Source organism: Rhea pennata, chromosome 14 (assembly GCF_028389875.1).
Source record: "Rhea pennata isolate bPtePen1 chromosome 14, bPtePen1.pri, whole genome shotgun sequence".
Taxonomy (NCBI): domain Eukaryota; kingdom Metazoa; phylum Chordata; class Aves; order Rheiformes; family Rheidae; genus Rhea; species Rhea pennata.
Window position 1 is genome coordinate 2938698 of NC_084676.1, and position 27648 is coordinate 2966345.

The 27648-nt window shown below is 41.8% G+C and overlaps 2 protein-coding genes across 3 annotated transcripts in view; one reads left to right on the forward strand and one right to left on the reverse strand.

The window, feature by feature from the left end:
• The window catches only part of CTNNA1 (catenin alpha 1), a 115927-nt gene that overhangs the window by 45676 nt on the left and 42603 nt on the right, over positions 1-27648 (reverse strand). For both annotated transcript variants that reach the window (XM_062587751.1, XM_062587753.1), the window contains exons 8-9: positions 2979-3059; positions 2011-2163 (exon numbers count right to left, since the gene is read on the reverse strand). In XM_062587751.1, coding sequence (XP_062443735.1) covers positions 2011-2163; positions 2979-3059 — 234 coding nt within the window. The remainder of the gene's footprint in view (positions 1-2010; positions 2164-2978; positions 3060-27648) is intronic.
• LRRTM2 (leucine rich repeat transmembrane neuronal 2) lies at positions 10753-12637 on the forward strand. The gene is made up of 2 exons (XM_062587678.1): positions 10753-10756; positions 11091-12637. Exons 1-2 carry the CDS (start codon positions 10753-10755, stop codon positions 12635-12637), a joined length of 1551 nt encoding a protein of 516 aa, XP_062443662.1.

Here is a 27648-nt window from a genome sequence, read left to right on the forward strand (position 1 = left end):
AGCATGACACACAACACAACTCTATTCTGCACCGCAGCTGGTCTGTCGCATTTGATGTCTTGACTCACTCGGCGGTATTTTTGAGAGTAGTTATGATAAACTACCAGGCACACTTCTGCTGCACTGAAAACAGGTGGAAGCAATCACTCTTAATCTCCCTAAGTGTAACATCTTCTGCTCTGCTCTTGCACGATCTTCATTGCTTCTCCAGATACCCGCAGCTGAGTTTTCTGGCCAAGAGTGGAACTGCATGAGAACTCGCAAAAAATCGTTTGCCATTCTGACAGAGGTATACAGAAACATTATAAATGCAACACAGCCCTAATCTGTCTTCCTTCATAGCGAATCTGACATCACATACAACTCTGCAGTGGCTCTCCATCCCTAGAGAGGAGGGCTTTGCAAGAGCCCTTGCAGCTCTCTATTCCCCTTCTGTCCGGAGAGAGGAGCTAGGCATATGTATCAATCCATCTGTATTCATGGAAGAGGTTTATAAGCAATCTAGATCATGCTAGTCTACAGCTAGAGTTGCATCTTCGACAGCAAAAGTAATAAGCAAACCTCCAAAAAGTTGTTGCAGCAACATATCATTTTAGTAGAACCCTTTGATGCCAATCAGAAATGTTGTTTAATACATACTGTCATGGGAATAATCTTCCTTGAAAGACAATGTTTGGCAGCAGAGAGGTTCCAGAAAATTAATTTGCAGCTTGGTATTTTACATACAAGGTGAGGTCAGTAAAAACTCTTACATGCCAATGACAGCTATCCATTGCTCTTCAGAAGACAGGCATATTCCAAGCAAAATAGGGAATAATGGCTCACCTACTGAGGGTGGGAGGAAAGACAGCTGATAGAATATGCAGTAGTGCAATTATTCCTTTTGCAACTATGCTGATAAAAGCCTTGGGTGGACACTGTGTGCACTAAAGAGATGCAACGATAACAAAAGTCAGAAAAAACACTTCTACTGATGTTTGGTAAGTCTTATTCTTGAAGTCATTTAAATCTGTCAAGTTGGGTGAAAGTATTCAAGCTGAGTCTAACAAATGATGGATTCAATTATAGTACAAGAGCAGTAAAACTAGGAGAGCAAAAAAATTTTAACTGGTATCTGACTCTTTACAGATGGCTACAGAGGTTAAACATACTTTGAGGAACCAGCTGACTTTAAGTGCACAGAAAGAATTTTTGAAGTTTATTCCTAATGCTACTTTTCTTACACAAGACCTGCAGATGTTTTTTGTTGGCATTTAGGCTAAACATGCACAAAAACCACAATGAGAAAACCACAGCAACAGGACGAGATTACCAGGATGAGTTCATAAAAACACAGCACAAACTTAAGCATGTCTTCATAAATGCAGTATCTGTTGCAAAACGATTAACTTTAATGGCTGACTAATGGATTTTAATTAAGACAGGTCAGTCTCATTTACGTTAATCTGCCTAGAGATTAGTTCTATAGTTTGGAGTAAATTCAGTTTGATGACCTTTGTTTCTTTATTAGGAAAAGATGGCAGGGATTAATTTGGGCTGTTATTGGAATTTTTCTGTTTATACATTTGTTTGCTTAACACATACACAAGCAGGTGTTCATTCTGGAAAGTATCACACTGAAGTCCTATTCATACACACTGTTATATTACTGAGGGAAAAAACAAAAATGAAAACAAACAGAAAAAAACACTCCAAACTTCAAGCAACAGGTCAGACTATACAGCCACAAACTGATGCCAGTCTCCCTTACCTCACATCTTTTTCCCTCTCCAATTAACAAAGCGCATAGAGGTAAGAGCATGGTAATACTCTCATGCTACATAACCTGTAAGACTGCATGAGCAATATAACAGTAGCTGGTGCCCACAATTTTAATTATTTATAAGGTGTCTAAACACAAATTTGTTACCAAGTTTGCTGTTTGTTTCAACACAATTGAAAAAATGTGTTTTGCTTAGTTGTGCCTTAATTTAAAAAGCGCTAATTTAATTTTAATTTGTAGCATCTTACCTCAATCAATTTATTGGCATGTTCACGGAAAACCTGGGCATATTCTTTAACTTCTTTTTCATTCCCATTCTTGGCAGCTTCAATCAATACTAAAAGTGGAACATTTGTTTCCAGAAAAGAATCTGATACATGGTCCATAACAGCTTTGCGGAGCTAAAATAAAAATAAACGAATGAATTACTGTTCATTAGTGTTCAATGCTATTTTCCTTTCACTGTATTAATATGCAAAGCTAAAGTCATTCTGTCGTTTATCCTTTTTCCTTTGTGTGACCAAGGCTTTCCCTGTACTAAGTCTTGTCTATACACTTCTTGCTTCAATTTAAATTAAATCTCCTTAAAAAAATGGATTAGTTGTGTGAGTGCAAGTCACCAGTTTGGCCACAAATATTGATTTAGCAGCTCATATTGGTTTTGTCTGAGTAAATTTGCTGCTTTCTCTCAGCTGATTAAATAACATGCTGATTTAACTTTTTATTTTTCTGCTAGAATGAAATCATTTCTGAACAAACTTGATCCCACATTTACTTGCAAAGGGGAATACGTTGCTAAAAATTAAGAAAAATTAATGTTAAATAAAGACTATATCCTATGTATCTTGTAATTTAAAAAAACAGGCTCTCAGAAATGAAAAGCAGCAGAATTATAAAATGCAACCGATTACATATAAACTCCATGAAATTTGTCCCCCTCCCTTTTTTTAAAAAAGGAAAAAAATCATTTTTGATTCTTAATTGTCCTGATGGCAAACGTGCTTATTATGCGGTGAAGAGAGGCTTTACATTTCCAACCCCTATGCTGCCACGTGAACCCAGCACTAGAAGCTTCGAGCATTTATTTCACTAAATACAAGCAGGCAAGCTGATTGCCAACTGGAAACAAATCAACGGCAGACGTATTTCCAAGGGGGAATACGTACAGAAACGCATTCATTTCTCTCAACAAGCATTAACTTTAAACATTAACTACCTGTCTACGCAAGTCTCTGGTCTTCTTGGTCATTTTATCAATTGCAGAATTCAGCGCATCACTTCTTTCTTTGCGTCCAGCCTGGAAAACAAGAGGGGGGGGGTTGGTAAATAGTGTGTTCAGGGTCTCAAAATAAAGCCAGTATTATTTATTTCAAATACATTTGCAGCCTTTCTCCCCCCCCCCCTTTTCTTTCTAAATCAATTAATTATGCAAGTTAGAAAGAAACTCTCCATATCCCTAATAAAGCACTTCTATTTCTGGCAGGTTTGGGCAGCATGGAGCTATCTTACAGTGGAAGATTTTAGCCTTAACACTTGTTAGCTTCTTCTCAAAGAAAAATGGTGGTTTCATAAATCAGCCAGAGATCATATTTAAATTCTGTACTTCAGATTTCTCTTCTTTAAGACATCATCAATGATTACATGCTTTGTACCCAATCTCAAGTCCAAAACAGCTCATCCTGTCCCATGCAGAACAGCCCTGCTTAAGTCCTGAGCCTTTGGTGACCTCCTCTGCTGAGAGTACCCAAGGTCAACGTTTGGCACGAGCACCCAACGCGCTATGCTGCGCCGGCAGACACACGCACCGCAGGCGGCAGACATGACGGCACTCACTTACACTGTTTTATATGCCGCGACTGCCACTGCAGATTGTTCTTCAGTGGTCGCGGGTCTAAACCAAAAAATCAACTATACTGCAAAAAGATTTGTCAAGGATGAATCCCACCGTTGAACGGGTATCCAGGCCCACCTGCCAAGTGCTGGGTTTCCCCTCGGTTTGACGCAGTAAGTCTCATAGTAGCAAGGTTCTTGAAGAGGGAGATGGGGCCGGGAAGCAGTAACGACTTCGCTCTTCATAAGCGGACATGGCGCCCAAAATACTCTAATTTGTATCAATTTGGGAGTACCAGGTAAAGCAATGGTGTCCTTATAGCTTCACTGGGAGCATTTTCTTTACGTTCCTCATGTGACAACTTTGAAACATGCAACCACAAACCAATTTCAACAGCACAATCAGTTTAATCAGCCTGTTGAGAAAGAAACCCAGCTAAGAGCACTAAATCGAGGGTACGCTAATTATTGGTTCGTGGTGACATGTTGATCTGAACTACTTGGATGGACAGCTTTGGATGCAAAATTCAGAGTCCAGGACGTAGCCAAAAAAAAATTACATAAAGCTGGAAACAACGATTGGGATGCTCTCAAGTCAAGGTTAAACAAAATTACTGAAAATTTGTCACCTCCTTGATCAACTAATTTGATTCTTATCACAAAAGGCAACTGAAAACTGCCTGACATTAAAAAAAACTGTCAGTTCCTACTATGCCAGCAGTTTCAGTAGACGCCAAATTGTTCCTTTTTCCACTCCACATTCAAAAAAATCAAAGCAGAAGTCCCTAAATACAGTGAAAATTATGGCTACTTATTTTTTGAACAGTTTGCTGTTCCCATGCTTGGCAGACATAAAAATAAAAATAAAAATCCGTTTAGACCGGAGAGCATTCACGCAGATTGTACTGAACGCAATCTTCCCTTTCTCTCAAGCTGCAGTCGTGACGGTGCTGCTGGGTTTTTGCCTGCTCGCATTCGTTATGCTCCCAAAGCAAATGAGCGGCTCCTCACAGGACGGAAGTCACCTAGACCGCTAACATTTGCCAGCTGTCATTGGTCAAAGCAAAAGCCTGCTGTGAGACATGAATCTACAATTCCAATTTCTGATGTTTTCCGACACTCGCATCATTTTTACCTATTGCAACATGATCCCTTTAATGAAACTTTAGTGCTCCTCTGCACATAGACACGCACATTTTTTCCAGGAATGTGTTTGGGTACAAGACATATATTCACTTATCAGGTAGAAAGCCAAACATCCAGCTATTCCAAGAAGCACTATTTTACTTCTCCCTGGGTACACCCACATTACTCTTTTAATGTGAAACAGGAGTAGGGTTTTGAAGCATATCTACCATTCACTTCCACTTTGCTCTCCCGCAGCTCACAGCACAAAGCAGTCTCGGGCCCACGTGAACGGGATACCTTTTGGATGAAAGGAAACCACAATCTTGGTTTCCACCAAGCGATGTTCTGTCCACAGGACCAGACCATAGCTACTCCAAAGTAGTATTTCTGGCCAGTAGGCCAGAAATGCATGCAATATGTATGTTAGGGCTTAAACAGGAACAACTTCATACTGTTGAGCTGCTCTTGTTAAGCCACATCATGTACTAACACAAAAATAGCTATATAGCCTGAACTCACTCAATTTAGGAAGGCAGCTCCAGTTTACTTCCAGTCTGAAGGTTGCAACAGAACATATCCTGCTGATTGAGCTGCAGTAATTTAACACCTTACCCCATGCAGCTGCTAACCTGGCTAACCTGGCCCTTGGTAAGGGCTGTAGCTGGCCAAGGGAGGGAGGGAGAAGACCATCAACACCTGCACTTCAGCAGCTACAGTGAGGCAACCTGCTGTCATTAACCTGCTTAAAGCATCACACCAATTCTAGCAGAGCTTATTTGTCCTGGCCCCGAGATACAGATGTCATGTTTTGCCTGTCTGAAAGCTACACTCTTGACCTTTTTTTTGCATAAGATGAAATATAATACGTTAACTGTGGGGCTAATCACACCCTGGAAGCCCACGCGGTCAGCTGGTGGGACAGCGGCTGCTGCAGCGCGCTCGCAGGAAGCAGCAGTACAGCCTCCGGCTGCTCAAGCCAGGTAAACCATATAAAAAGGGTGACGATCGCAGTGACCACGTTGTCCAAATTCCTGCGTGCCCAGCCCCCATGAATTTTACCTACCAGTTCCTCGCCACAGCTCAATGTTTGAGCTAGTCTCGCTCTAATATAATAAATCATTTTTAAAAGCTCTAAAGTGACAGCAGAACACCTCTGGGTAATCTGTTCTGGGAATCAATTACCCTTATTAAAAAAAAAAAAGAAAAAAGGACAAGTATATGCTAATGACACAGCAGCATAATACATCCAAGCTATCAGTTGCTCTTCTGCCTTAGATTAGAAGGACCCACAATAGTAAATTCCAAATATTCAAACACTACTAACAGGATTTTCAGATATTCAGCACAAAATGCTGCTATCTTGGAGGAAATCGCAAGTTTTGCAGTTGACTGTACAGCGAGCAGCTAATAGACTCACAGCATTTCATGCAGTCACGCTACCCATGCCTATCATTTTATATTAGGATAGCACAGCTCCGTCCAGTATTGTGGATAATAAAAACTTAACCATAGTACAAATATGCTCTAAGATTAAATAAGATCTTTATAAAAGAGGTTAGAATTGGTGTTAAAAATTGATCCCTTTCCTATCCTCTAGAATCTTTGCTCTTCCAACATCACTGCCTGGAGAGCAATGCAAATAGTCACTGTCACGTCCTCGCTGTTATGGCTCTTAACAGCTATCCCCACAATTTTTTTTTTTAATGCCTTAAAGTAAAGAAAGGGGATTTGTATACAGCAAGGCGAGTGGAATCACCATCTCAGTCAAAAAAGCATTCCTGTTGCAGACTTGCCATCTGAATTAAAAAAAAAGTGAACTAAGTTTTCCTACAGCTGCTGTGGCTCAAAGTCTAATGCCAACTAATTCATAAATATAACAAAGTAGAGAACGGTGGCGATAAGTGAACCAGTGCTATCTTAAAGCAACCAAGTTCAGCCCTGCATACATTACAAAATAGTTACCCAGAAAATAATGCTTTTTAGCTGGAATTCTCTTTAAAAACCCTCTAAAATACATAATGGTGGGAGAGTTTATCTATGAAGTCCAGCAAAGAGAATGCAAATGAAACAAATTAACACAAATTTGAAAACCTTCATCACCAATCTGGATGTTTCATCCATTTAGGACAACTTAAGGTCACATGGCTAGCAAGGGAAATGGAGCCCTCTCACCTGGCACCCAGCCCTCAGTTCCTCGGAGCTGCTTGGTTGGATAAGAGTCAGTTTGCAGATGCCAGGCAAGGCCAAGACTCCCTCTCCTGCATGCTGCATCCCAGGCACATCAGCTCCCTGCATCACCTACGCCACGGCTGCACAACTAGAGCAAAGACGACGGCAGGAGCACGCAGCCCCAACTGCGGTCCGATGCACAGCTGCCTACGACAGGTCTTTTGGAAAGGGATTTTCACTTCAGGAAGGCTGCGGGCTGCCTTCCCATCTGTTGGTACAGCAAACGGTACCATGGTTAAGGATGGGGATTTAATAAACGGAGAACGAGTGTTTGGCATGCTTTGCCGTTGGCCAGCCAAGAAGGAAGGAAGCCGTACATCAACGTGTAGCTACTGATGCGGTGCTTCATGGGGACGTTTGTGCTCAAATTCAGCTCACTGCATGCTTAATTTTCTCCTTGACACTTTGCTTAATTTTATGTCTACAAAGGGTAACCCTCCACACTCTATCGTTGCCTGCTGCAAGTGCTGCAAACAAATCCCAGCTACAATAGTACTGATTCATGGCCAGAAAGGACAAACAAGCACCACCACACAGGAACTTCTGCAGTGCCTTCACATTGGAGGTCCTGCTGGTTGAGCAAGCCCCTCTTCTTCAGTGCTGGGCTGCTGTCCCGGTGGCTTACATTCTGCTGAATGAATCCCGAGAGAGAAAGGCCAATTCCTGTGCTCGCGTAGCAACACAGAGGAACCCAAACGTGCAGCCACTGCCAGGTGGAGCGCGCTGTTGGAAGCCTAGGTGACATTTGGTGTGCTGCTGCCAAGCCTGCCTGCGTGCTCTTTGCTCCCCACAAGACACTAAAATCAGGTCTCCCATGCCCTTTGCCATCACTCCTACTTGCTTCCTTCTGCAGCTTGCCTGAAGAGCTTGACACATCTGTTGATGATGCGATTTTTTCATAGGTCCATCTTTCTTTTTCTGTCAAAAGGGGCTCCTTGCTAATCCCGTCTCGCTGTAGTGCATCCAAGCGATGGTATGTGCATAATAATGCTGCAGCCGTGCGCTTCTGCTAGCTGCCTTTGCCTCGCAGCCTTAGCAGCGCAGCACGAAGTCTATCTTTTGGCAAAAAAGCTGCAGTTAATACTTTCATGATTGCTGAGGTGCTAATGCCTAGCAAAAACTGACAGTCTTATTTATTTACTTATTTTTGCATGGAAGGGGAAGGTCTCTCTAGTCCGTGCACGCCAATGCAAATCCCACGTGCTGCAGCCTCGACTGCGACACGGGGAGCTAGCATCTGCCGAGGCAGAAGCACAAGAAGTCGCACAACTCCCAGGCACGGCAAGTAAAATCAGCTCGTTTGCTGTTCTTAATGCACTAGGAAGCCTTCCACAAGATGTCAGCCTAACTAAACGACAACGCCAGCCTTAGGGGCCAATTTTACTTTCCCGGCGTGTACGCTTACCAGGAAGACCAGCCCTTTCGCTGTGCAAGGAGCGAGGTAAGGACGATGTCCCCAAGAGGGTTCTGCTGTCCCAGGTGCTTTGCTCCCGAGCGGGATATGCCGTTTTCCTTCTCCTGAATTACACGTGATGATTTTGGTCTCTACCTCAACGTGCCTGTTCTGGGAGAAGTCTCCAGATGGCACTGTTACATGTTTTTCCTCGGCACTCAAGCAAGTTTTCAGTCTCAGAAGAAATGCAATATTGTGATTTTTGCAAGCAGCTGGAGTTTCTCCCCTGCCTATTACACCCCAACACCCAAGACGGGCCCCAGGGAACAACCTGAATATTAATGTAGAGTTTAGATCTAAAAAAGAACCAGGTGCACGCTTTTTCAAAGATCTTCTGTTTCCCACCTAGTGTGCATTAAAACATGTTTCACTAGGAAAAGTGTCCAGAAAGTTCTTGTTAACGGTTTCCCAAACAGAAAACTCACTAGCAAGGTGCTAAATAGCTACCGTTATTTGGTTAAGAGCCAACGTATTCAGTGCTTTAGAGAGGAAGCAACTTACTGTGTTTGAAAATTAACGCTTAACTCGGTGCCAAACTACACAGTCTTAAGGTGGGAGGAACCTACCAACAGATACCGATGTTAAAAGGCAAAAACCATTCGCTCAAAATCTAAATTCACACTCCTGGAGATAACGTAAAAGAGGTAGCACAAGATGGTAGCAACAGGTGATCTTAGAGCTTTTTTTTTTTTTTTTTTTCATTTTATTAATTACAGCCTTGAAGTGTTGTTTATAAAAGTTACTAAAATTTGAATCAACACTTGAAAACACGATTTGTACCAGACTAGCTGCTATGGTAAGCATAGCTACGGGCATGTTGTCAGAGCAGTTCCAGAAGGCAACTGGCAACCAAGGGCTTCGGCTGGATTTTTGCTTGTATAATTTTTTTTTTTTCAAAGTGAATATGGACTACTACGAAGAAACTCTTTAAACAGGTTTGTGTGATTTATTTGCATGCATTTCTTTCAAGCTGGAGCAAATGTGAAAACAGTTATTAGGACAGAGCAGGTTAACAAATTTAGCTAGCCTGATCTAATCTGCTTTATCATTGAGGCCATCCTCCACCGACCCACTCGAGGACCGGCGTAGCCCGGCGCTACGCCGTCCTAGCGGCGGTGCCGGCCGCCTTCCGCCGGGCGGCGCGGGAACGCGCCCCGTCCCGACTGCTCGGAGCCCCAGCCGCAAACGCCAGACGCGCAGCTCCATCTCCTACGCTCCAGCCCCCAGGAACAAATTAGTAAGCACAAAAGCAAGGGTTTGGGGGAAAAGAAAAGAAAATACAGATTTTTCTAGTTTCATAACTGCACGCTGTCAAGCTGGAGCCCAATGAGATTTCCCCCCCGCTCTCGTGCGAACGTTACTTTTTCCAGAAATTTCTCAGGGCTCGCAGGGCGGCCGTGGTGGCCCCGCGCGGGGGGCGGCCCGCGGGGCCGGCTACGCGGCTCCCCGCCGCAGCGGCTTTGCCTCACGAGCACTCGCCCGGGAGCCGCCGGAGCAGCCTCGCCTCCGCTCCCCGACGGGCCGGCGCGCAGCGGCCCGCGCGCTCCCGCCGCGTCCGCCTTCCGCCTTCAAGTTCCTTTTACGCGGCAAAAGGCGCCAGAAAACGCGGCGGCGGCTCGCGTTCAAAGACGCTGCCGAGCGCGGCTCTACGCCGCCTTCAGCGTCCCCCGAATAAAGCCAGCGGAGACCTAACGGGGAGGGGGGCGGCTCCGAGTCGGTCCCGTCCCTCACGCCGCGGGGACGCAGGGCTCCCACGGCGGATTTCTCCCCCCCCCCCCGCCCCCGGCTCCCTCCTCTCTCCGCGGTCTTTGAGGCGATCGCGGTATGCACCACAAGGCTTTAAAACAGCAAAGCTTCTGGAAAACCCAAACAAAAGGCACGTCACGGGGTGACGTCAGCCTATATACAGTGCTGTGTGGTCGCGGCACATAAGCAAACCCATTCGTGTACCGCTTCCCTGGAAAAGCTTTTCAGTAAACGCACTCATGCTACTACAGGAGCTGCTCCCAGCAATAAGCCACCCATCTGCCATCAACAAGTTAGGACTAAAGGGAGCCGCAGCTGCGGAAAACGCAAACAGGAGCTTCAATTAAACAGCTGAGCAGTCACAGAGGACGAAAACTTGCATCGAGCATCGATTTAAAGATTACAGACCTGTCGCAGGAGACCAAGCCGGCGATTTCCAAAGGAATACTTTGAGAGGGGGTCGTGGATTCGATTTTGCACTAGTATCGGAGGACACTAAAACCAGTGAATCATTCAAAGGCTACCTTGCATTAGAGCCTTTCAGAGACTCACGGCGTTGAGTCTAAAACTACGACTGAATGCAATCTCCAATGTGCTCAAAAGAATGGGTAAGTTCGTGCATTTCTCTCTATCTTATATAATGAATGAACAGCTGTGTTTTAAAGCAGCAGTTAGGTGCTAAAGCAATTTTTTTCTGAACTGAACCTTATGAAAAATGTTCTCAGATTGTGAGACTGTAATCCTCCGTAATACCGATAAAGACTCGTCCTAAGTGTAATATCCAAGTATTCTGTATTTAGCATAAAGTTGTTTCTTGCATTTAGAAGTAGCTTTTCAGAAATGCATGGAAATGTTATCTGCAGTGAAATCTTCCATCGTGATGTTCAAAGTATACTGATAAGGATATCCTATCTTGTTGTTTCCCTAAATTATATTCTGCAGGCTTACATTTCAAGTGGCCATTAGGGGCTCGTATGCTGGCAGCACTATATGCAATGAGTATGGTTTTAAAAATGCTGCCTGCCTTGGGCATGGCTTGTCCACCAAAATGTCGCTGTGAGAAGCTGCTCTTTTACTGTGACTCTCAGGGGTTTCACTCAGTGCCAAACACCACTGAAAAGGGCTCGCTAGGTTTGTCATTGAGGCACAATTATATTACTGAACTTGAAAGGGATCAATTTGCAAGCTTCAGTCAACTTACTTGGCTTCACTTAGATCATAATCAAATTGCAACAGTAAGAGAAGATTCTTTTCAAGGACTATATAAACTTAAGGAATTAGTCTTAAGTTCCAACAAAATCTTTCATTTGCCAAACACAACTTTTAGCCAGCTGCTTAACCTGCAAAATTTGGACCTCTCTTTTAATCAGTTATCCTCTCTGCACCCGGAGTTGTTCTATGGCCTTCGCAAACTGCAAACCTTGCTTTTACGTTCCAACTCCCTGCGGACTATCCCGGTCCGCCTTTTCTGGGACTGTCGTAGCTTGGAGTTCCTGGATTTGAGCACAAATCGCTTGCGAAGTTTGGCTCGCAATGGATTTGCAGGATTAATCAAACTGAGGGAACTTCACCTAGAGCACAACCAGCTGACAAAGATTAATTTTGCTCATTTCCTCCGGCTCAGCAGCCTGCACACACTCTTCTTGCAGTGGAACAAAATTAGCAACTTGACATGTGGGATGGAGTGGACCTGGGGCACCTTAGAAAAGCTAGATTTGACTGGAAATGAAATCAAAGCCATCGATCTAACAGTTTTTGAAACTATGCCTAATCTTAAAATACTCCTAATGGATAACAACAAGCTAACCACTCTGGATTCCAAGATCTTAAACTCACTCACATCCATAACTACAGTGGGCCTCTCCGGCAATCTGTGGGAATGCAGCCCAAAGATCTGTGCCCTCGCCACCTGGTTGAGTGGTTTCCAAGGTCGGTGGGAGCACTCCATCCTCTGCCACAGCCCAGACCACACCCAGGGCGAGGATATTCTAGATGCAGTTCATGGTTTTCAGCTTTGCTGGAATTTATCGGCTGCTGCCACCTCCATGGCTACGACATACAGAGTTCCAACTACTGAGTACACAAAAAGAATAAGCTCTTCTAATTTCCATATGGGAGACAAAGAAGTGCCAACTACGGCAGGCATGGTGGTTACCACTGAAGAACATTTCCCCGAGCCAAACAATGCCATCTTCACCCAAAGGGTAATTACAGGAACAATGGCTTTATTATTTTCTTTCTTTTTTATCATTTTTATAGTGTTCATCTCCAGGAAATGCTGCCCTCCCACATTGAGAAGAATTAGGCAGTGCTCAATGATTCAAAACCACAGGCAACTCCGCTCCCAAACACGGCTACATATGGCAAATATGTCAGACCAAGGACCGTACAATGAGTACGAACCCACCCACGAAGGACCCTTCATCATCATTAATGGCTATGGACAATGCAAGTGTCAGCAGCTGCCGTATAAAGAATGTGAAGTATAATACCTACATGCCATCACAAATTAAATCAGATAAGTAACCTATTTTAAAACTGTAGGGGACCTACATCAGATTCTAATTTTTACAAATGTTGACATAAAGCCTAATTTTCCAAGCTACTTAATGGAAACATTGTTTATGGAGTGGTGCAGTATTTTTAAGTTTTTTTAAAAAAATAAACCCATACTATTTTCAGTGTTAAAAAAGCAATGACTACATTAAACTTGCACTCCTACTGTTTAAAAGTCTAAAGCGATGCTCACCTCAATATGTAAAATGGTTCATGTTGTGTAATTATATGACTGCGTGTAAACATTTATACCGAAGTCTCCATATTCTACTTTTTCTAATGAAAATAGGCTGAGAGAAAGGATAGTAGGTGTCTACACAGAGACAGAGATCCGCGAGGGAACACACACTCCACTCGCTCCACTGCAGCTATACGATCCCAAACAGTCCAGCTGGCTCAGTTTACTTTAAAGGCAGACTTGGGGGATGCTTTTCCTTCCATGATAATTTGACTTGAGGAAAAGGGGGAGGAAAAGAAAAGTGATCAAGGCGCAGGGAGGGGGTCTAAGTGCATCGGGGACCAGTGAATTTATTTTAATGTAGCTTTCCTATCTCCGTAACGATAGTTCGGCTTGCCTAAATGTACCTTGCTAAAGCTCATAAAAAGAAAAATACAGAATGGAGCAGTTCCCACAATCACTGATTAATCAGGATGTCTCTCCTGATGCTTACAAAGTAGCCAGCATAGCTTATTTATTTAGGAAGGCTTAGTGCAACGTGATCCATTTGAGATATTAAACGGACTCAATTCTTACTGGATCTCTGTCTTGACTTGATAATGCTTTTCATGAATTCAGGCTAATTACTTACAGCTACGAACAAACATTATTTCAACACCTTTTCATGTGCAAATACCCCGAATGCAATTTTTTTTTCCCCTTAAATTAAAAGCAAATACCAACTGCAGGGTTAAAAAGAAGAGAGGAGGAAGGAAGAAGCCTCTCTTTGTCCCCCTCTGCCTGCGCTCCCTCCTCCCCCCAGCTGAGCTTCCTCTTGCCTGCAAGCTATTTTCATGCGCTAACCCCACCGGTTTCTCGGGAGACAGAATTTGCCCCTGTAATAGAAGCTTTCACTTGTCCAACTCTTCTGAAACCATCAAATCTTCCAAAATTCAAGGTAGTTGCCAGATTGAAAATAAATACCTTCCAATAAGATAGTATAATATATTCAATTTATAGAATAGTTCACTGAAAAATGTTTTGTTTCTTAACATGGGACAGAATCTAAACCAGTATGCTGTTTTAAAAAATATATAAATATATATATATATTCACACACACCCCTCGCTCTTAAGGAGTAATTTGATTTCTTTACCTAGAAATACCATATTGCTATTTATACTATATTATGAAATTATATGTAAATATTTGCAGATCTATGCAGAGACGGTGGCACTAAAGATGCCATGGGGCAGGGGCGGGGGGGCGCAAAGGATTACATTATTTTTAAGTCAACTGTTCAAATATTGTAAACATTCTAACCAAAGTCAAAAGGACCAGAGGGATGGATTTTTTTAATATATATATATATATATATATATAGATGTACATGTACGTATATTTAAAAAAAATGTGTCGTGTCAAATGCTGCAGTGTTAAACAATTACCAGCACACACAGATGAAGAAAAGAAATTCCTCACAGTGTTGACAAACCTTGAGCAAATCAGTAATTACAGTATGCTAATGATGTGTTGTACCAAACTATTCTGCAAACTTTTCAAACAGAAAAAAAAAATCACTGCATAAAAATCTGTTTGCTAGTTCACTCTGCTTTTATATATCTGTATTACCACTTAGTGAGGTATTTAGGGTGCAATTATACAAGTTTGATGTTTTATTGTGAAATGAATTCGTCCAAGACAATTATAGCAAGATAAATGTGACTTCTGTTCAGATTTTACATAAAGGTTTTTCAATTTCTGGTTTTGAAGATATTAATCTTGCCCACCATCGTTTTACTTTTACGTACAGTGCCCTTATTATAAGGCAAATATTTTCTTTATTCCCTGTGATGCTGGACTTTAATGGAAGAGATTCAGTCAAGCTTATGGTTTTCCCTAAAAGTACCTTTAACCCCCGTAACAGTTCACGATATGAAAAGACACCTTACACCTATTCCATGAAACGACTGTTACCTTTAGCTGAATAGAGTAAATCCTGCTAGGCAAGTGGACGTCCCCGGCAGACAGGCATGACCACCGTCTTGATAGAAACCTGCGCCGGCCCAGGCACCTCCCTTACCTTGATTAAGCCAACAGTGGTCTATACAGCTGGGTATTGAAAGGCAGAGTAATTTCGTGAATGATTTTCATGTACAACTATGGGTAGCAGCAGAGACAGAGTTATAGCTGAACTCATTAATTATGCTGGCATTGGCAGGCAAATATTTTTGCTACACTGTCACCAACTCTCAGATGTCAGAACTGAACTCTGAGGTCCTCAACCACCTTTGCAAGGAGGAGTTCCCCATTTACCCTTGCTATCCAGTAGAAGCTCTTGCTGTAAAATAGTTCCAAGGTAACGCAGTAGTTTTCCACGACAGAGGACGGTAAGGAGGAGCAGCCTCTTGCCCCAAGTAGTCTGATCACTGGTGAGGAGTATGTCTTTCCAACAGCTACAGCTCTGCACAGAAGCAACTATATTACATGCCCAACAATAGCAAAGACAGATGTTCCAGCTGATTTAGACCTCTTCTCTGTCTCATCCCCTAATCCCATCTATAATCCACTTGTACCAACCTTATCCAGCCAAATAGCATTGCTTCACAGTGCCTCAAAGCAAACAAAAGCAAATGCCCAGTATCTCCTCCTCCCAGCATCCCCATTTTCAACTGGTTCTGCAATACCTGCTGGGCTCAGAGAGGGCATAACAGTAAGGCCCTGGACCCTGCCTAGCACCCTATGGTTAAATTTTCTTTTGATGGGCTGTAACATACACTAACATGCAACCAATCTTCCAAACACCTTGGTTTACACCTGCCTTTTCCAAGCCCATTTGTCACCAGGTTCTGGGCATAAGCGAAGCATTCACTACGCATTAAATTTAAGGGAACAGCTACCATAAAACTTGCAGCATGTCAAACACTGGCAGCGAGGGCAACTCGAAGTGTCCCTGAAGAGGGACACTAAACTGCAGGCCAAGCCATCACTCCACGCAAGGATGCAACCAGAGGCTGTTCATGTTTTTCAGAGTTACTCTCTCTTCCGTTCCTGACTGCTTGCAACTCTTCCATACAAAGAGGAGACTCTAACGGCCTTGCTTGGCACGCTCTGATTCATTTTTTGATGGAGCACAAACCAAGACGATCCAGTTTAAATTGATGACATTTCAGGATGAACACTAAATAACAAAAGGTTGTTAAATTGCTCTCCCAAAACAGCAGCCATCTCGCACAGCATCAGTTTCTAGGTCCCAAAGGGAATTAGAGGTGCTTCACCACCTCTAGACGAAAGTGGTCAGGGGCTTTTAAAACCGAGTTTCTTCTACTGCTCTTAAGATCCTCGTCCCACTCTGAGACCTCATCCAGCCGCACTGATTTTCACCCGCTGAAATACAAACCCAGCAGCCAAAGTTCGGTTTGAGTCATCGTATTGGAACGGGTCTGAATTAATACACTAGGCTCCACTCTAGCTGCTCGCTCTGCATTAGATCCTTCGTAAAATGCTCAGAGCTAAAAATTACTTGATAAGGAGTAGACTGGATTAGTGCTCAGCCTCCGACTGAAGCATTGCTCTGCACAGCAGCAACAGAACTCCCCATTTCCCATCAGATGCCAGCATAATTAAGGCCGCCGTTTCAACCGTTTTTGTTTTGCTTTTCCCCCACACTAGAAAATTATCTGATTTTTTCCACAGATAAGCCTAGCCTGCATGCAAATCCAAGTGTCTGAGCTTATGCCCAGTTATGCTGCTTAGAAGGCAGCAGCCCATTGCTAACACGTGAAAACAGAAAGCATCCAGTGGCTTTAAACCAGAAATCTGTGCTAAATGCTTGGGTTTTTTTCTTTTTTTTTTTTATGCACCTAAGTTAATTTCTGAATTACTTCAATGCAAATAAAGTTGACGCGAGTTTGTGATCTGCATAGCTATTAAGATCCATCTGTTCAGACCTAGGAAACCTACCCAGAAAGCTAGATTTCATCTTTCTTATGAATTTTTCCATAAAAATGCGACTTCAGAGTGGAACACAGTATTTCTCCTCTCTAGAGGGGAAAAGAAAAAAAAGGAGGGAGGAGGAACAAATGGCAAAAGGAAAGGTAGTTTCACAGCAGCAGCAAGCTGCTCCCTCCCAAAGAAGGGGCCCGTACACCCGAACTGGTGCCAGGGCTTGCTTTTCAAGCCGTCACGCTAGCGGTGCATTTAAAGGCCATTTCACAGCCAGCTGGAAATCCAGCATTTCACATCTTGTAGAAGGCCCTCCTGTGAGAAGCATCTAGGGAAAGGTGACAGAAGCTTTGATGGCTATAATCAAACCTCATCTCAGACAGGGCAAAACTGATGCTATCTAAGGGCAAAGCAGCATACAGCTTGCACACCTGGGACATAGGCACTGAAAAGCACCACCTGCTATTTTTCCACTAATCTTTTGTAAAAAGAAAAAATAAAAAACACCACACACACAGTTTTTCTTTTTAGCATTATTAAAACATTAGTGAGTGAACTATTCTACCAGCTTAGCAACCAGAGCTTACAAAGAAAAGTCTTAGATTCATTGTATTTAAATTATGTTTCAAGAGCCGATTTCTGATGGGGGGGTATAAGTAATGAAGTAAAATGAAGTGCAGTGTACATAAAAATTTTGGGATTAAAATTGTGTATACTGTAAAACTGAATTTGCCTCTTTCTTGCTCCTTTTTCAAACGGAGGTGTCAAAAGCTTTTTCAAAATACACAAGGACCAGTTTACATCCACCGTGTTTTAAAAGTGCATTAACACTGTTCAAAGCACATCACCTAGGCAGTAAAAGGGCAGTCTGGGCCAGGCCGTTTGCTACCCCCTCCAAGTACAGCACTTTCAGTTATTCTACAAGGTGCAGAGCATTGCATGAATTCTTCTTGGACGAGGTGCCTCTTAACTACCACAAGTCATTCATATAGCAAGGTGGGAGTAACAGAACAAAAACCAAAGCAAAACGCAAGCTCTTAGCTCAGCGGACCGAACCCTCGTAACTACCTGCATCAGGAACAGCAAGGCCAGTAGCATCTTCTCCTACCCATTGGCCATGAGCCTTGGCAGCAACCAAGCAGCGGCTACCTGCACTGTTCATGAGACCTTGCCCCCTGATGGTGTTTTTTCTCTTAGGTACCCTAGTAGACCAACTGTGAGTTACGGCACCAGCTGGGAGCGTGGCATTTCCACCAGGGCTGCCTTGCCAAGGTTTCAGCAAGGGCAAATGGTCCGTATCATTTAAAGATGTCAGGCCACCAACACACAACCTCAGCTTTGAATTACAATCAACTAGAAAATGGCAGAGAAATACACCCCTGAATAAATGTAATGATCAAAGTCACTGTTTTAGTAACATGAGAAAGAAGTTTCTGTGTTAGACAAGTGGCAAGTTCCTGGACACAACCTGGAAGGCTTGATACAGGTTGATAACTGGAAGAACAACAAGTTTCAGGATGTCCTGAGATGATTACACACATCTGAACAGCCAGCTAAAATAATTCCAATAATAAAGCTTTAGCTGCACCTACTTTTTTTGCAAAAGGTTTAGTTAAAATACGTTCTCATGGGTTTTAAATGCCAGTTGGCTAACTGTTCCTCAAATCCTTCTAATATTTCAAAGAAATACACGATATATCAGTCTTTTAGACAAACTTTAAAAGTTTTGTTTTCAGAGGCAAAGTTAAGACACATAAGAAGAAAAAAATGATATTCTGAAAATACTATGCAAATCCTTCAAGTCTAGGTAGTAACAAGAAAATGTCGGTATCACTAGCAACATACTATTGAAACTAGGCAATATTAAGACAACTATAAAAAATAAATAAATAAGAGACACAAACAGACTCAAGAATCTGACCAGACAAGACTACACAAATGAATTGAAAACTGAAGTGCATTTAGGAAAGTGTTGATCTTCTGAGTATATAGGCTAAGGACCAAAATTCAGTCCAAGTATTCATTCACCATAAAATCTTAAAGTTAATATTTTATTCTGTTCTTAAAAAAAAAAAAAAAGAAAAGAAAAGAAAAGAAAAGAAAAGAAAAGAAAAGAAAAGAAAAGAAAAGAAAAGAAAAGAAAAGAAAAGAAAAGAAAAGAAAAGAAAAGAAAAGATCACCCTTAAGAATTGTTACAAAATGTTTATTTTTGCAATGAATTACTTGGCTTGGCTACTGAGGGCATTCAGCAAACATTTGGGGGATTAAAAGTAACCCAAACATGATGTTAGTTCTTCTGCTGTTTCTAATCAACAAAGTTTAAGAAGTATAACTTCTTCTTCTTTCTTAGTTGCTAAAAGACCAAAGACAAAATATATACAAAGACCATTTGAGAGCAACTGAACTGGCAGCACAAAAAACAACAGCTAGGAGCTGACCTGTGATCAGAGAGGGGTATTTGGCCATCCTCCTCGAATTAAATGCAAGGTCTTCTTCCCAAAACAACACCCAAACGCTTCCAACACATGCACAAGCCAAACAAAGGTGATGCTCTCTACTACCAGGAAGTTTCAGTAACTCTAATAAATCCTCCTTTTAAACAAAAATGAAATATTATTTTAAACGAATCTCAGGTAAGATACTCCTGTTTTTCTCAGCAGGCTTTCCTACTTATACGTTCAAGCCTTAGACAAACCTAGACAGAAAGTGAGCAAACTTTTATTTCTTCCACCCACAGAAAAGGTGCAAAACATTCACTATTTGATATATGTGCATTATGTGCTATTCCAGTTTTAAAAGCAGCCTTATCTCACAAAAACTCTGGAAGTGAAAAAAAAAATGGTTCATCCATCAAGAAGGTTCTTAAATAATGAATGGGTCATAACTCTTTACAGTCAAAAGCAATTAATTTTCTGTATTCTAATCAGGAGAATAAATCTCAAAAATCCATTCTAATGGCTCTGAATCTGAAAGCAGTGCTACAGCTGAATTTTTAATTTTAAAGTACAGCAAGGACTTCTGCCATTTAAACATACAATCTTTTACCAAACAGAACAGCCTTACTACATATTTAATTGGTAGAACAGGTTTTGCTAGACCACATGAGATTAAAGACAGCACTAGCTACAGGAAATGCATTTCAAATAGAAAAATATTTCCAAGATACTTCTCAACTATATGGCTACAAAATTCTTGAAATATCCTTTAAGTGTACAAAACACTGTAGACCTAAAGCTTATTGCAAAAAGTGATGTTTACTTTCACGATTGCAAAGAACTATAAATACTGAGAAGACCGAACGTGAAATCCAGCTCAACCCTACAGTAAGTATTTTATTATGATGTACTTGTTCTCTTTCCTGTAACAAACTCCTAAATAATCCATCACACATCCAGAACTTCTGCTTCAAAAGCCATATGCTGGATAACTGGGACTATGAATTTGTGCTCTCAAAGAGATTCCTTCAACCCTGACACAACCTTACATTTTTAATCTTTCAGAGAAGAAAAATTGTAAAATTAATAGAGCTCTTACTAAAGCTAATAATGACACAATCTGTTAATAGTGAGAACACGCGAAAGGACAGAGAATAGTAATGAGTTTCCATCACTAAGGGCATCACACAACAGGTAACTATGGCAAAGCATGTAGGCAATCCCCTCCATTAAAGATATTTCTGGAAGTTTTGTTAGCAATCTGTGCTCTGAGTGAATCAAAGTTTAGCTACCTAACCTGCAAGTCACCTCCAGAAGGGACTCGCACCAGACACATCTTCAGTATGCACCTATTAAAGGATATATGCCAGGAACAAATTAATATAATTTAGGAAAAACCACACAGTGGGCCATTCGGCAAGCCTCATGTCAGACCATATATCCTTTATTTAAAGGACAGAGAGGTAGTAAAGCATCATCTATACTGTCCTTCGGATAAGAGGACATACTTCAGCAAAGATGTAGAACTACTTACTGGTCTAATCTAGTCCTGAAGCAAACCATCCCCAAATGGGCAGCAACATCTGCTTGTGGCAAGGTCTATAGATACTTGAGATTTACTCCACACTTGAAATTTTGGCTGAATAATTTAAACGTTATGGGATTCCTCCTCATCTTTCCAGGTAGTTCTGAAAATGGAAATACTTGGAAACTTAGGTGCACAGGTAAGACTGCAAGTTTGGTACCTAGGGGAAGCGGTAGGCAGTCATAAGCCATACTGGGCAATGGATGAAAGGAGACTGAGGGTAGGCAGGCAAGAGTTTGCTAACTCATAACTCCTACAGCGAGCTGGGAACTGTACGGATACCAAGTGCATCTTCAGGGTTCAGATCGTTAAAAATTTAAAAGCCACAGGCTAGACAGGAAGAAAAAAGCCTCTAGTTTATATACCTCTCTGTAGATGACCAATTTAACTCAGGGATATCCATCAGCAGTATGGCAGCTGTGAAACTTTGAAATAAGGGAGCATCAGCTACATGACAGATGCTTTTTTTCCCTGCAATTAGCATCCAGTCCTAAGACACTAGGAACTTCAAATAGGTTACAGTTAGACCTTTGATTAGATTGGACTACTGAAAAAAATACTGTAAGCTTTGGCAGGTATTGCATCTCTAACATGACTCCACACTCCTGAGCAAAACAAATAATAACATACCTTTGACAAGCTACTACAATACAGAGTGACAGTTCATTTTTTAAAAGAAGTCTATATATTCTTGAGGTCAGAGTTTCAGGTCTCGCGGTCAGGTATTTCTGCTGGGGTTTATTATTGACTTTTACAGGTACAGACTCCAGCCTCCTACGACCTAGAAGGAGAGCAGAGGGTCACCTGTCCCTTAGGCTTGAGCCCAGCCTAGCATCACAGGCACACTGGAAGGTGGCATAGGGACCCCATAGGAACAATTTGTTCCTTACACTGCTTATCAATAACACATATTATAAATCTTGTATATGAAGCAAACTCTTGTCAGTTGTATTAACCCGATTGTAACTGGAGAGTAAGTCTCTGTTTGGTACCAGCTAAAATATGCCAGTCTTTTGGATGAGGGACATTTGCTGCTAAAATAGTTTAAGATTCATGCTGTTAACTGTAAAACATAATATAACAGTGAAATCGGGACTTAATGCAGTTCAGACATCCACAAGTCACCTGTTGCAACTTGCATACTCTTTCAGCACTGAGAATTGCCAAACGAGTTGCAATGTCTCTTCCACTCCAAGTTCGGGATTATTTTGCAATTTAGGCATTTGTTGACAGATCTGGAGCTTGGAGAAAACCACCACTTTCCTCCAAATCTGGGAAGTGTTTATGGAAAGAATCCAAAGCTCTTAAGCACTGCTCCCACACTTCAGAGGAGTACTCTACCTAGCAGCAGACAGGACACCAAAAACCACAAGAAAAGCAGAGAACTTCCTATGCACTTCAGACGCACACACACAAGCACTAATATTATAGAGAAGTCTGCAAAGTGAATGCGTTCAATACCTTTCCTTAACACAGCTCAAGACTAGTCCAGGACACTGCCAAGACTAGCAGCTGCCTGAGAGCACACCATAAAACACTGCAGACAAATGGAAAGCCCTGACAAAGTGGAGAACCACTCTAGTGCACCACGCAGATAAATTTCAGGGATATTACCCTTTCATATCTACATCTGTCTTTGGACAACGATTAATTTGACAAGGCGTGCCAGTGAGATTGCGTCCAGACACACATGAACACATTTTATGCCAGATTCAAATGAGTCAAAACTATCAGACTGCTTTTTTCAGCTTAGTGGGCACTTTATCATTTGAACAAACCAAAGCAAAACTGCATCCTCAAAATAAGAAGTTTTACACTCGTTTTTCATGTCCATTTATTCAAAATCAGTAACGTTCATCAGGCAAATTAGTAAGTGATCATCAGCTTTAAAAAACAGTTTCAAGTGTTCATGCAAACCTGGTCGCATTGAATTACATTCTGTTCCCTGAAACTCCACTGACTTCAGTCTATGCAGTGACAGTCAATGGAAAAAGTCTAATCTATACTTACTGACACCAACAGACAGGTATCAACCAGTAACCATGCAAACACGAGGAACTCACTCCAGAGAGAATGAGATATGTAAACAACAACTACCCAAATCCCATTCCTCTAAAGCACTTAATTATGCATACATATGCAATGAGTAAAAAATACAGATGTCACTTCTCGGTGATTATTAACTCATTCTTTAGAGATTATTAAAACAGCTTCTACACAGGCTGGTTTCTCATGTTTTGACAAGTGTTTTTTTTTTTCCTTTATGTAATGTAATCATAAATGGAAGAGACTTATTTTTACCAACATTATCAAACGCATTCTACCGCCTTTGAAACAGACATTTCTTGTCTTTTCACTAGCAACACTCAGTCATACTGAAGAACACACAGGTTTTTCTTCTTCCAAATGTCACACTACCTTTGGGCTTTCATGGCAGCTCTCCAAAACGTCCAAGGCTACCCCAGCCTAAAACACAATCCTAATGCCATACAAATTGCTCCAGAATTGCCAACTAATCTCTTGGTAAATGCTGTGTCTGGTTTGTAATCAGTTAACATCTTGAGGACTATCAAATCAGGACAATATGAAGTGTTAAGTTTCAATCCCAAGTCATACAGGATTCCAGTTACTAAATGACTAGGTTGAATGTATGTATGTATGTATGTATGTACGTGTACACACACATAAAAGTCCTATTCTGCTCTAACTGCATAGGGAACCAGCAGTTGAATTCAGATATCTTCACAGGATTCAGTGAACTAAGTGAGCTAGTCTTCTTTTAGGCAGAAGAGGAATCAAACCATTAAAACTGCACGTGTATCTTCTTTTCAGTAAGTGATACAAAAAAAAATATTGCAAAACTGAAACTGGCAAGCAACCTACTCTAAAACTGACACTAGTTTTCATTAAACCACATACGCTTTAAAAATAGTTAACTTACCCTAATTTTTGTTAAGTCACCATGATCACACAGGACAAAGGAAGGATAACCACTATCAGCTAGATTTTAACACAGCAAGGACACCTGAAATCTTTAGCAAAATGCAAGAGGCTTACAGCTCTTATTAGTCTGGCCATGTCAGGCTAGATAAAATTGCAGAGAGCACCTCGAGTTCTTTGGTCAAATCTTCAGAAGAGCTCAGCCGAGATCAGCAGCTGCAAACTTCAGGACAGGAGGCAGCTTTGGAAGAACCAAAAGTTCAAGTGAACACCACTATCAAACCACAAGCTTTTAAAGTCATTTTTTAAATGAAATATGGCACTGGATGTCCAAAGAACTTGCCATCACTAAACCAACTAAACAGTCGTCAAAAAAGTTTTCTAGTTAAGTCCTTTGAGAAGCAAGTTGAAGAGCTTTAGCTTGCAATTGGTTATACCTGCAAAGCTTCCCCCTTACCCTAGCCAACAGATAGAGCTTAGGCACTCTCTGCCCTCCTCCTATCTTGCATCATGAAGGAGCACCAAACGTAGAAGGGTTACTCTTCAGGCAGCCCAGCATCCTGCTTAACCTTCAGTGAGCTTGCAGATTGATTCCTGCCTTCATCTGCTCCTACCGCCTTCTCCCTGCCTCGTCTCTGCTGTAAGGACTCGGCGTGCTGCCCCTGGGCTGCTCCGCTGTGGCTAGCTGTACAGCTCAGGGTGCAAGACCCATCACGGTGGAGCTCACTCCCCTGGTTATCCAGCAACAGAGACACTCAACCCCCAGCTCTCGTTTAATCTCCGCACAGAGCAAAACCAAATGCGCAGTGTAAAATTGGTAAGTTTGCCCCAAGTGCATTCTGCAACCTACAGTCCCCTCACAGTCTAAAGGTATGGGTCTATTTAAAACCCACAGAAGGAACTGAGTTGCTCATAAAAGCCCAATTTTAAATCTATAGTGTTCCTTTTTGCTACGTGCAGATGAAAACCAGGCTGAATTTCTGCTGACTGTACAGCAATCAGGTGAGGCCTAATCCAGCATCCAAATTGCTCTCGAACAACAACTGACAAGCTCAAGAAGGACGGCCTAATATTTTGTCAACACTTCCAGCTGTTTCCTCACAAAACAAATTTTGTTGAGTTACAACTAGCTAAACAAAGCTGGATACAGGTCAATTCGACTCACTTTCCGTAGCAACAAGGAGAGGAAACTGGAAGGCTGGATGGGGAAACGTCTCCGAATACCGAACGAGGGGGACAAAACACAATCCTGCAGCATCCACGAGCCAGCTGCTCGGGCTGGTGAGTAACGCACTCTTGCAGAGCCTCTTTTTACGCTTAATTTTCCCCTTTTATGTTAATTGGTATCCTAATTTAAAGAATATCTGTAAATTACATGAATAAATAGATCCATCAAGAAATAGGAAAAGCACGTCTCAAGCTTAGACCTGAAGTAACTTTAAAAGCCCTAAAATATTCCATATTTTACATGCATGTGAATGGCTTTAGAAATAGAACAACTAAAATTGGAACAACACAGACCCCTGCAAAACTCAAATTAAAAAGAGCGAGCCAAGAGAGCATATGCCCTTTCCAAGAGGAAGGGAACGCATTATGAATCTGGGACGAAAGCCATCTAACTCCTGGCAAGACAGCTTGGAGAAACAGATAATAAAACAATCCTACTGATACAGTCATAAGACATTCAAAGTTAGAATTAATGTATCCTTTATTCATTATTAGATACATAAATAGCTTTAGTTTGTGGCATTTTTATGTATACCCTATAGAATGGGATTCAGCAGCCTTTGCTTGCAACACAACAGAGAAAATTGTACATGAAGTTGCCTTCAAGAGGAAGCAAAAGGCATTAAAACTGGAAATAACATCAAAAGCTGCCTAGCTGTCTAGGGACTAGTTAACAAGCACCTCTAGCCTTACCAGTACCAAAAAGTATGAGACAAGCATCTCCTCTGCTTCCCACACACGGTAACTTCGCTTCCTCCCAAACAACAAAAGTGCTTGAAATTAAAACAAAAAATGAAGTAGCGGACCAGCAGGTTGGCAGTATCAGCCTTCAGTTGCGTTTCTATCAGCTCCTTCTACCTTCAGCACTACAGCAAGTGACTTGCTGAGGATCCGTGCTGGATTAAAAAGGCACTCCAGCGTGACATGCCTAACGTCATCCTTTACGGAGACGCTATCAAGCCATTATTTACTCAGCTAACTAATTAGCCAGCCACTGTTGCAGATAATGAGGAAGCATTAAAGTATTTGGAATTCGAGTATAAGCTTGACACATACAAAGTGGTTGCCCTTCTTGGAGAGAAATCGAGTGTCAATGGCAATAAACCATTTAGGAATTGTCTGTACATGCGAGGTGGAGCAGCAAAGTAGTATCATTTGTAAGATAAATGCTCAAAAAAAAGGGAGGCAAAGGGCAATATAGGATGCAGAGGAACCTTACATTCCTATTGTATCATGCACTACTGGTGCATAAGAAACCATTAGGTAGATAATAAAGAAAAAGCCATTCAAAACAAATAAAAATCATGTACAGAAACATACAGTCCTGCGCATAGAAATATGGAAATAAAATGTACTCAAGCTGATAGCAATTTCAAAAACTCAGTTTGTTCAGTTCAGTCTTACATCAAAAAACAAGTCTGAACTGAACACAGGGTTCAGCACAGTCTAGTACTAAAACAACCTTTCCCTTTAATATATACCACTCCAGAAGTGGGCAATACAACCAAAGCAAGGCTACAGAATGCATAAAATAAGTTAATCTGTCTATTAGAAATTACAGCAGACATACTCCCAGTATACAGGCAACATGACAGAGCCTTGCTGTTTCGCAAGCATTTCCTAAACATGAATAATGTCTTCATGAGAGTATATGGGGTAGGATCAGGCTATGAAGATGTACTGCTCAATTACCATTGCTTTGGTCTATGCATGTCTCTCTCCATTTGATCTCCTCCTTCCTTTTAACAGTAATTTCTACAGTCAAACTCAACAGTATTTGCATATGCAGCATAACGTCATAAGCTTTTAAGTTTGTGAGGGCCTCTGTCCTCCTCAGCTATTGGCCTAATTTAACAGAGAGACAAGCGACCACCCTGTGGGCCATTTAGCTCCAAAAGGGTCAGCTGTTCAGATGCAAGGCAGAACAGCTTTGAACTTTGTTTTCCTCCTTCGTTACAGTTATTTCTGCATTAAATTCTCATTTCTTGGCTTTTTTCAGTTCACTGACCTCTAGAATTGGGATGTTTTTGACTCCTGGAGAGGTGCCCAAAAACTTCATTCTGCCTCTAGGAAATTCACAGTTTGGCATTTAAGGAGAACAGTATCAAATGATATAGCTGCAGTCCTATTTTGTACTCGACATCAGAGCTCTCATGTCACCTTCTTCCCCCTAGATGACTCAAGAAAGACCATTCAAAAGTTTTCAGAAGTTGTCCTCAAAGTAAAGATTCAAAGATGTAGTAGAGAAAAGAGCAAGACAGGCCCTCAAGTTCCCAGGGGAACACAAAACTGTGCAGGTTCTCAGGAAGAGGCTCAGGAAATTTGTTGGAGCGGGTAGGGGCCAGAAGAAGTTGACTGTTGAGGTGGGCAAGACACACACATGAACTCTATAGAAAGAGAAATGATATTCAAATCACCTGGACACAGAAATCACCTGGCTTCAAAGGGCTGTTAATGAAGCCAACAGGAGGCAAGTAGATGCTCAGCCTCCACAAGAGCAGAATTAAAAACTGGGGTTTAAGTGACACGGTCCAACTCCTACCAGAGAAGATGTTTTGAATAAAACTAATGCACACTTAAAAGCAGTGTACAGTATCAGGCTGAAAAACCTGGGGCATTCACATAGAAGGAAGTATAACAACCCGAGGAGGCTAT